The sequence below is a fragment of the Lepidothrix coronata genome, unplaced genomic scaffold, assembly GCF_001604755.1.
Source record: "Lepidothrix coronata isolate B3197 unplaced genomic scaffold, Lepidothrix_coronata-1.0 Scaffold120, whole genome shotgun sequence".
Lineage (NCBI taxonomy): Eukaryota > Metazoa > Chordata > Aves > Passeriformes > Pipridae > Lepidothrix > Lepidothrix coronata.
This window is the reverse complement of record NW_016690300.1, coordinates 693,955-704,747: the sequence shown is the minus strand read 5'-3', so window position 1 is coordinate 704,747 and position 10,793 is coordinate 693,955. Positions and strand designations below refer to the sequence as shown.

The window sequence follows — 10,793 nt, the reverse complement described above, 5'->3', positions numbered from 1 at the left end:
TTACATTTTTTGCACATTTGAGACTTCCAAAAATTTTAAATGGGAGTTCTGGGTGTGACAGTTCTGTAAAATTGACTCTTCACAGGGAACAGTGACACAGAGAAAGGAAGTGAAAAAGAGAATTCACCTTGGAAACTTTTAACTGGATTGCACAATTTGCCACTGTGTTCAATATATTTCAAAGGTACCCCATAACAGCTTGTCGTTCTTCCCAGAGGTCACTGTAAAATCATATCCTGTATCACTCCAGATTTCTGAGAGTGTTCCTTGTCTGCCAGCTGTTCCAGTGAACTTTGGTAACCAAGGCAAAGTCTGCAGGGTTATCACCCTGCCCCTTACACTGTATTATCTAGAAAACCATAAACCTTATTAAAAAAAAAAAGAGATGAAAAGCTTTATAAAACCTTGTGTGAGCAGCTCCTGTTTCCAGCCTCCCCTCTGGAGCTGCAGGTGGTTCGAGGCTGTCGCCGCCATGCCGGCTGATTACAATGGCACCTGGGAGATGGAGACCAACGAGAACTTTGAAGGCTACATGGTGGCTTTAGGTGAGAGAAAAAATATTAACTGCACAGAGAGAAGAGGAAAGGTTCCAATTATAAGTAAAAGCCTTCTAAAAATTAATGAGCTTGTTTCTGTAGCGTGTGCTGGGGCATAAGGGCTTCTGCCAATCAAGTGAAAATCAACAAATCACTTATAATTACCAGGAGATAAGTATATAAGCAAGAGAAGATTTGTAGCCAAATATATTATTCTTTATTTAGATAAATGAAAAAACAGATACAGATGGGGGGAAAAAAAAATCCAAAATAACAGGCTTTCAGATACAGAAACTCTTTTTATTCCTGTAAATACTTACTGTACCAGTGAAGCCACAGCCTGGTTAGCTCTGCTAAAGAAGAACAGGATGTTTTATATCACTAAAGCAACACTAATGCTAATACTTAATTAATGCTTTGAACTACTAAAATTATATGTTACATCAATGAAAAATTTGATCCTTTATGTGATTTTGTACTAGTTTTACTCTTACCAAAGAATCTTAACCCTAATTGATTTATCTGTTCAGATTGAAAGAGAAGGAATACACATAAACACTTATAAATAAACTCTCATCATTATTCACCAACAACTGAAAATATTTATAATTTCCTCAAAGCTTCAACTCTCTTAAGAGAGAAAAGCAAGTTTCGGTCTTCATAGTTTTTGCCCTTTGTATTTATGGAAAAAAGATCAATAACTTTGGGGACACCTGTAGGTAAGATACAGAGACACCTGTGAGGCTTTAAAAAAATAAGAATGATTAAGGCAATATCATGAATTTCGGGAGAAGGATACACACTGAAGTGATTTGCATGCTGGGGTTTGGCAGTTAGTTAAGCATGAAGAATAATTGCTATTTTTTGTGCAACTGGAATGTGATTTCAGCTTTGAATATGGGGCCTGTTGGTCTGGCTGATGCTTAAGACAACTTCCAGTTGTCACAAATTGAGTGTTCCATCGTGCTTTTTTGTGTACACATGCACACATACTCTGTAACTTATATGAAGTTAAAACTGCCAATAGATTAGCAAAAACACCCAACACCAAAACCAACACAAAGATACATATGCTATAGGTGATTCTCAGAATGAAAAGAAATTACAGGCAAAGGGGGAAAAAATATTCTTCTGCTCTTTTTCTCACAGTTTTACATGTAGTTGGTATTTTAAGTATGAAAGTGCTCAGATTCAAAGCACACTGAGGTTTTGGTTTTTTTTTAAATTCATCCATCCTTTTAATTAATGCACACATATATTCTATACTTTAATTAAAGAATGCTTTTGTCCTTTCAGTCAGGAACTTTGGTTTTATCATAAACATGTTACAAAGTATTTTAACCTACCAAAATTGAACAATATATCCTTTTTATTGCTTGTATTGTTCAAAATGCAGTTATGAAAACCATGCTTTAATAAAACCTCCCCTAATTTTCTCCAGGAGCTACAAGACTAATATATTAGTCAGAAATAGCATTTCTTTAGAGGTCTAGACAATTTTTTCCCTCGGAGGGAACTAAATTTTATGTTGTCTGGCTATAAATCAGACCCAGAGATACCTTTAATCCACCCCAGCAGATAAAATATACCCAAGAAGTCTTGAATATAAATACCGAACGAGAACATTACTCCCTGCGTTAAAAAGTCACACTTTTTTAAAGCCAATCCTCTTACTCAACTCTTTTAGCACTTCACAAGTAGTCTAATGAATCCACCAAAAGAAAAAGGGCTCCTTTAGAACGTGGCATTGCCCAGCTGACAGTGATTAACTCCCATGCAAAACCACACTAAAGGATGGCTGGCAAACCAAACCCATTTTTCAACCCCTTGCAGCAGCATGTGAGATTATTTCATTTGCATAGAGCACCACAGTAAGATTCCCTGCCAGCTGGGCAGAAATATTTATTGCAGCTGGTAATGCTGCTGGCATGAGGTGGATTGGCTGGGGCAAGCTGTCAGCATGGTAATCTATATTCTGCCTTTGGGAACTTCCAGTGCATTCCACTGCAAGCAGTTGTTTACATTAGAATGTTCATCACCAGCAAAATAAGGATGTTAAGGAGACAGTGCTGCGTGACATGTTCACAGAATATTGAACAGGAACTGGGAAATGCTCTGCATGGATACTTTGGCTTTTGACTTTGTCTCCTTTTAAACTGAAATTTATTTCTGCGTCCACTGTCTGACAATAATGGGTGTCAGGCTTTTATCAATTGTTTCTCTTTTTTTATTAGTAAATATTTCATTATTTTAGGTTAATTAATTAACCTCTTATATACTCCCACAGGCTGTAGGTTCATCATAAAAGTAACACGCCAGAATCCCTTTGATTACGTGCTCATTCTCCCTTGGTTACACACTCCTTCTAAAATGCTTTATTTCTGAAAAGGAATATTATCCTGAGATCCTTCTTTAGAAGTGGCCAACATCTGTAATCCTGCAGGACAAAGAGCAGTACCCCCATGTGCCTAAGGGAGCTCCCTGAGTTCCTGCATGCTTAGGAAAGGCAATGGCAAAGGAATGGCTCCCTGTTATTAGATGATAACAGTTCTCCTGCATCCCACAGCTTCGTGGGGAAGGGAGGTCAAACAGGCAATGTCAGTCTGAATAGCCCCTGTTTTTTCATGTTCTCAAAAAAACCTGGACATTCAGGTAATTTAAACACTATTGGTTGTATGCTGTAGCTCTGCTCACATTCCCACAGATATCCTGTTAATAAATAAATTTATAATCAGTGGAAGATCATCGAATTGAAAGTGTACTTGCAAACACAAGATGATTTTTATTTGAAATCATCTTTTTCTCTGCAAAATGTTCTAGGTAAAAGCATTATTTGTGGAACTATATTACACATATTTTTTTAATCTATAAATATATGCTCTTTTTTTATTATTTTTGGTATCAAATACTGGAATTTTCATTGGGACACTCTCTCTTTCGGTTTTTGACAGGTATTGATTTTGCAACTCGTAAGATTGCAAAACACCTGAAACAAACAAAGGAGATTACTCAAAATGGAGATAATTTTAAAACAAAAACACTCAGCACTTTCAGAAACTATGATCTGGATTACACAGTGGGAGTGGAGTTTGAAGAACAAACCAAAGGACTGGATAACCGAGTGGTAAAGGTAAAAATCTGGTACCCGAGTCAGCAGTTTCAAAAATCAGCTGAATACATTAAATAAGCCCCCAGTATTTCACAAACATCAGAGGATTTTTATAAAGCAGAAATAATTTGCATCTTGAGACAGTTTTCTTTCCTGCTACAAGCATTTATTAGAAATGTGAATCGGGATGGTAACTCAGACTCGAGAGGACAATCATTAATGACAGGTTTTTCTAGTAGGGAATTTTTCCAGCTTTTCTACTTTCTTTATGTATTTAGAAAGTAGAAAAACTTATTTTTACCTTTGTATCCTCTTTAATGAAACTTTAAATTCATCCCTGTGAATTTAGGACTGTTTCCATGTCAATATAAATCTTCAGTTTGCAAAGGTTGTGTTCAGAGTGTATTTTTGATCTGAGCCTGATCAGCCTCAGCTGGGCAGTTTAACAGTTAGACACTGTTAAAAATAAACTGTGCTTGGCTATGAACCTTAAGGGAGCTTCAGGAAGGGGCAAGAAAGAAATGTGAGCCAGAGCTCGCAGTGATCCAGGTGGCAGGGCTGCTGGCAGGGGCAGAGGGGCAAGGAGGCCCAGCAGTGCATGCTCTGATACCTTTTGGATTATAGGAGTAACCCGAGCTCAGAATTCCCCCAGGAATGTGTGGGGATGTGTTCAGACACACAGGTTTGGACCAAGGGCCATGCTGTGCATTAGCCCCTTCCTGAAGCTCCTGTGGCAGAGTCAGTGAGTCAGTTCCTGTGGGGCCTTCAGACAAGGCTCTGTCAGAGAGGAAAGGAACACACTTGAGTCCTAATTCATTTACTGAATTCAGCCTCATGTTTCTGTATCAATACCACTGCAGGTTTACTCTCTTCTCGCCCCTAAAATAATTAAGCAAGATCTTCCAAGCTAGAAAGCCCAGTAGATCTTACATTTCCAATGCCTGTCCCCTTCCAAGCCTTGCTGATCCTGCATCCCCTGCCTCCTCTTGGCACCATGCCCTGAATCCCCGTGTCTGACTCTTTGCCATCACCACAGCCGTGTTCTGCCACTCAGCTCTCAGCTGCCAAGCTCGGAGAAGCTGAGACCAAGGCTCCCTGTCAAAAGATCTGGTTTGTTTTGGCAATTGCCACAGGAACCTGGCAGCATAAAGGACATGTTTACATTTGAACTCACATCATCCTGCACTGGAGTGGCACAAATTTAACATGAGTCATTGTTTATTCACTATGGATCACTTTTCATTCTCAAACTAACTTTGTGCAGTGTAATTCCAAGACTTCTTCCAAATTATTTCTCATTGACAGCACTGCAAGTCACCAAATAATAAAACCCTTTTTTTTTCCCCCCCACTATCCTGAATATCCCTGTATTGAAATTTTCTTCCTATCTCTTTCTCCAGTGAGCCCTGGGTAGGACATATTCCTGTGACAAAGTCCATGCTTTAAAACATTGTTCCCACACCTCTTTAGGTCAGTTGAAGGCATTATGAAGGATCTAAGGACTCATTAGAGGCATCACTCCTTAAATCCATCAACTAACATTCCTCTAGTGCCCTTCACCCCTACTAAAGCATTTGCCTTTCCCTGCAAAATCTGTTCACTTGCAGACTCTTCTCTTCACTATCAATGGGAGAGAGGGAGGGAAGAAAGGCAAGGAAAGGAAGAGAGGAAGGGAGAAAGGAAGGGAAGGAGGGAGGGAGGGAGGAAGGAAGGAAGGAAGAAAACACGGTGTGTACATTTATAACCCTACCTGGTTTAATTACTTTGGCCTAATATTCTTTTCTTAACAAATTATATTATTTGTTTCTAATGAGAAAAGAAGCAAAAGAGAAGCATGTCATGCCATTATTCTCTGGACTGCTGTAAAAGAATGTTCCGGTCATTTTATTAACTAAACAATGCCACAAACACATTAAAGTTAGATGAACGTAATAAAATTGGTAGGCAGCATTTAAATGTAAAGAGGGCATGGATAATTTAGAGAGCATGTAGCTTGAAAATTCCGTAAATAAAAAAGAAATTAACTGAAATGGAATGACTTTTGTCGCATTAATAGAAAGCTCCCTCATAAGAGAAATAAATTATCCAGTGCTGGAGTAGAAAATGAACTAAGGTCCCAGTACACTTGGAGCTTTACAATAGCTGAACTTACATGGACTGTAACTGGTCTCTAAAAAGGATTTGTCTGAGACATGGTTAAGTATGCCCCTAAAGTACAGTGTTTCAAACCTAGAACAGTTCAAACAAAATTGCTGTGAATGTACCCTGGCACATCTGCAGATATTAGAGAGGATTTAGCCTGTAAAGGCTGACAGTTATCCTGCTGACAGTTATCCTTCTTACTGACAGTTATCCTGCTCCTGGACAAGAATCAGCACACCCAATACCCTGTCTTCTAGTGACAGACTCTGAATCACACCAAATCATCAAATGGTTGAGGATGGAAGGGACCTCTTGAGATCACCTTGTCCAACCCCTCTGCTGCAGTAGGGTCAGCTACAGCACATTGTCCAGCTTATGATCACATCTCGTTAAATGTCTTTATGAAAGTGCATGAAAACATATAAAAAAATTTATTGTATGAGACAATACTAACATCCACTTTCTCTTGTTATTTTATGCAGACCTAGAAAAGGTGTTAGCACTGCACTAGTTGGTATGAACCCCCAGGTCTTCACCCATCTTACTAATGGCTTTAAACAGCAAGGAAAAAAAAGTACAATTTGCATTTATTGCACAATTATCCATTAACTCAGCAGTTCATTGGTCAGTGAACACTTGATACATGTGTATGGGAAGAAACACCTGGAAATGCAAACAAAGCACTGCAAAACTTCCCTTCAAAATGCTGTTGGCATCTTGAATGCACTGGGGTTTTGGTTAAAGGCATTTGAGTTTTTTTAGGAGGAAGATGGGAAATGATAGAAAGCAGTTGTGTAATTTTGTATTTACATTTTTTGATTGAACTTATTTTCATGTGTTCATTAACTTCTCATTAACGTATCTGCCTTAATTATCTGATTCATGCAGACACTGGTGACCTGGGACGGTGACAAACTGGTCTGCGTTCAGAAAGGTGAAAAGAACAACAGGGGCTGGAAGCACTGGATTGAAGGAGACATTCTGCATCTGGTAAGGGCTGTTGTGCAGATACATGGCACATCTCTGAGGGTGCAACACACTCAGGTTTTCCATTTCAGATGATCCTTTTTCCAGTTAGAAAGGTCTTTATTTAGACGGCTCTGATCTCTGAACTCTAAGGAAATTACCCTTAAGTAATAGGAATGCTCTATTTCTTTCCACCTGCTCCCAATTAAGTCATAACCCTGCAGTGGGGTTTTTGCTCCAGTCCACTGCCCTCCAGCCATTAACCCTTCCTGTTACGTTGCATCTCTAACTCTGTTAGAGATTCATCTCATCTCATCATCTCATTCTCTTATAATCCCTGGTAGGAGAAAAAAAAAGCAATACCAAAAAAACAATCAGGTAGATTGCAAGAGAAATGTTATTTTTCATTCTGAAAGAAGCACTGTGAAATTTTAGCACACGATGTTGTAATACAGATCAGAAACCCATGGATACTCAAGAGGATCCCGTAAACAACCTCTACTGCAACTGTTTTTGCTAGTACAATAAAAACTTCAAAATATTCATACATCTGAGGTAGTAGCTGGAACCCAAAGACAGAAGAGGTGAGTCCAAGAGAGGCCTGAAGAACCCGTGCAGGAAATAAGCAGGCAGTGAAGTCCAGAATGATTTCAAAATAATAGAATCATAGAAGGTTGGAACAGACTTCCAAGACCATCAAATCCAAGATCTGACTGAATACCACCATGCCCACCAAACCATCTACTCATTTTTTTGAGCATTTCACATAATGATAATGATTCCCGAGTTTCCTGGGAGAGCAATCAAGAAATGGGCATGATAGTGTTGGATGGCACAATGGTGGGGGGGAGAAAGATTGTGGAGGAGATCTCACTGTTCTCTCCCACGCTTTGCACCCAGACATCTGCTCCTTCACCTGTTTCCTCTGTGGATTCTTGGTGTGGCAACTACAGTGGCTTGGGTCTGTACCCCTGAAAGGTCAAAGCTATGAGTTAAAACCATGATCTGCCACCAAACTAAAAGTCACCCATCCAGTGACTTCAAATCTACTTTAACACAAAGCTGACCTAACAAAGGTTCTACAGGATGGAACCACCATTGAGGCTAAGACTGGGGGAAACAGAGGGGCCAAGTAGATCCTTACAAGAGTCTTCAGAAACTGTATTGCAGGTTTGGCTCCCTGCTGGCCAAAAAGCCAGCTCCAGCTCCCTGCACAGTGCTGTTTGCACAGGAATGCTGGCTGATCAGACTAAGCAAACTGCCTACATTGCAACAAGCAGCTGTGCCAAACTTTAAGGGGTCAGCTGCAACACTGGGCAAAAATGGCGTATTGTCCTGGCCCCTGAGAAATAGCTGGGCACACCTCCGAAGCAAATCATCTTTTTAAAGTATTCCTGGTTTTTATTATTTCCTTGTTTCATTGCTTCTCATGAATTATGAGGTAACGTGAATTATAAACTAGTACAGTATATTGTTTTAATAACAGAGCATGAAAAGGCCTTGCATTAAAGCGCAGTTTTTATGCATTTTTCATATTTATTCTTCTTAGAGTTCAATTCAAGTGTCAAAAACTAATTACTGCAACATGAGGTGCATGCCTGCTGTTTGGTTACATATATTACACTATTCTTTCTGTTCTCTTTTTCATAAGCATCAGTTTTTAATGTGGTGGCTCAGCTGTAGTAATTTCTGGTGGGATCTGCTGTGTATGCAAAATATAACTTCTACCACTATATATTTACTCATTGTTTTAATACTGTAGGAACTGACATGTGAAGACCAGGTGTGCCACCAGACGTTCAGGAAGAAGAAATAAAATTGAGCAGAAAGCTGCCCTGATCTTCATCTCATTGTTCTGCTGTTATGTTTTGTCTAAAAGAAGGATAAAACCAGATTTTCACTCCTTTAACACTGCTATGTGAATATATTTTGTTCCTGTTTATGGAAATGAACACATTTTATAGAAATAACATCAAACAGTTACAAACCTCATAAATTTCTTTGCCTTTCAGTCTGGAGGTAAATAAAAGTAATTGTCTTTCAAATACTGCTTCCCTATGTCTTTCAAATAATTTCCAGAGGAATGTCCTTTAGCAACAAGGCTGACAATTAACAGTCACAATTATCTCAGCCACAGTATATCTCTCTATAGTGCTGCATTATCATAATATATTTGGATGACTGAGTAAAATTGGACATTCATTGGAGTGTTTCTATTTAATTTACTCCTGGATCACTAAGTCCACACTTTCAGGTACCAGAATGGCTCACTGAGCACAGTACTTGGCCTTTCACAAGATGTTCACTTGAATTTGGCCCAGGTCTATAGCTCCTAGTAGTTCTCACCTGATAAATGTCTCACGGCCATGGGGAAATGCTGCAGCTCCTTAATATGGTGGATCAATGACAACGCTGTAACCTCCAGTTAGAAATAGCATCCTACTAAAAATCCCAGTGGAGAAATCTGCTGTTTGAAGCAAACTCTGCATTTTCACAGTTGCTCTGTGGTGCGAAAACTAAGGCACACTCAGGATGTAAGAGGAAAACTTCAGAGCATACACAGTCTGCATGTTCCCTGTGCATAAAGAGCACCCCGCACGCTGCACTCTTCGCCTTGCACCTGCCTTTCAGAGACTTGAAAAAGAAAAGTCATTTCCATGCAACTCTACTCAGTTTTATTCAGGGTTTTTCAAAAGAATTCATGTTCTTTGCTAAAGGCAAGTTCAAGTTACCCATGGCTGATGAGCACTACTTCAGTAGACGAACTGAAATGATTTGGCAAAATGCGTGTGCGCCTTCCAGGGAACTGAAGAAGAGCTGGTATGCCCAAAAGCTCATCTGCTTTTTCCCAGCTATATGAACTATTAATAATACATACTGTCTTTCCTACAACCTTGCCTTTCAGATATAAAAACTTTCACAGCAACTTTATCACTGTTAAAGTTCCCTCTTGTCCATAGCCCCCATCTTCTGTTTAGTATGGGAGGGGTGGAAGTTCACTAAATAGATCAGTGGTAGGGAAGAACAGAAAATATGTGGAAAAAGAATTTCATAAATGGAGGAACACATGCTTTCTCCTCATCCCTACCTGTTCCTTAGCCCACTCACTGTCAATAGCTCTGGATAGGAAAGGAATGAGACAGTCCCAGCTGAAAACTAGGTTACATCTGCAAAAATCTGATTATCATGTCACCAATACTTACATGGCCGTGGACATTATCCTGGTGCCAGCTGGGATTGAGTTAATTTTCCTCTTAATAGCTAGTTTTGTGGAGTTTCTGTGGCCAAGTTTTGGTAGCAGGGGGACTACAGGGGGTGGCTTCTGTGAGAAGCTGCCAGGATGGACCCGCCACCGGCCAAGGCCAAGCCCATCAGGAATGGCAGTAATGCCTCTGGGATAACATCATAAAGAAGGAAAAAAAAGTTATTTGGCAGATGAAAATTGCAGCCAGAAAAGAGCAGAGTGAGAACATGTGAACAACTCTGCAGAAACAAAAGTCAGTGGAGAAGGAGGGGCAGGAGGGGCAGAAGGGGCTCCAGGCACCGGAGCTGAGGTTCCCCTGCAGCCCATGGAGGACCATCGGGGTGCAGAGACCCACCTGCAGCCCCTGGAGGAGCCCAGGCTGGAGCAGGTGGGCATCCAAAGGAGGCTGTGACCACGTGGGAGGCCCATGATGGAGCAGGGACCCTGCAGGGACCTGCTGATCTGTGGGGAGAGGAGGCCACACTGGAGCAGGTTTTCCCTGGACTTGTGGCCCTGTGGGGGACCCACACCGGAGCAGACTGTGCCTGAAGGACTGCACCCCACGTAAAAGTGACCCCCACTGCAGCAGCTTGTAAAGAACTGTTGCCCATGGGGTGGACCCACGCTGGAGAAGGCTGTGAAGGACTGTCTCCCATGGGAGAGACCCCATGGGGAGCAGGGGAAGGACTCTTCTCCCTCAGCAGCAGCAGAAATAATCTGTGATGAACTGATCATGACCTCCATTCCCATCTCCCTCTGTCACTGTGGGGAGGAGACAGAACTTGGAAGGAGGGAG

The 10,793-nt window shown here is 40.7% G+C and overlaps 1 protein-coding gene across 1 annotated transcript; it reads left to right on the top strand.

The window, feature by feature from the left end:
* The first annotated feature begins 367 nt into the window (after window positions 1-367).
* On the top strand, window positions 368-8,782 carry RBP2 (retinol binding protein 2). The gene is made up of 4 exons (XM_017825558.1): window positions 368-545; window positions 3,488-3,666; window positions 6,676-6,777; window positions 8,516-8,782. Exons 1-4 carry the CDS (start codon window positions 386-388, stop codon window positions 8,567-8,569), a joined length of 495 nt encoding a protein of 164 aa, XP_017681047.1. The 5' UTR covers window positions 368-385; the 3' UTR covers window positions 8,570-8,782.
* Window positions 8,783-10,793: the final 2,011 nt, after the last annotated feature.

What these genes read in the sequence shown, in the direction of transcription:
- RBP2 (XM_017825558.1), top strand. Translation starts at nt 386, where the DNA reads ATGAAAAGCTTTATAAAACCTTGTGTGAGCAGCTCCTGTTTCCAGCCT. An exon ending in TGGATAACCGAGTGGTAAAG is followed by an intron (nt 3,667 to 6,675) that starts GTAAAAATCTGG and finishes TGATTCATGCAG; the next exon opens with ACACTGGTGACCTGGGACGG. An exon ending in AAGGAGACATTCTGCATCTG is followed by an intron (nt 6,778 to 8,515) that starts GTAAGGGCTGTT and finishes TTAATACTGTAG; the next exon opens with GAACTGACATGTGAAGACCA.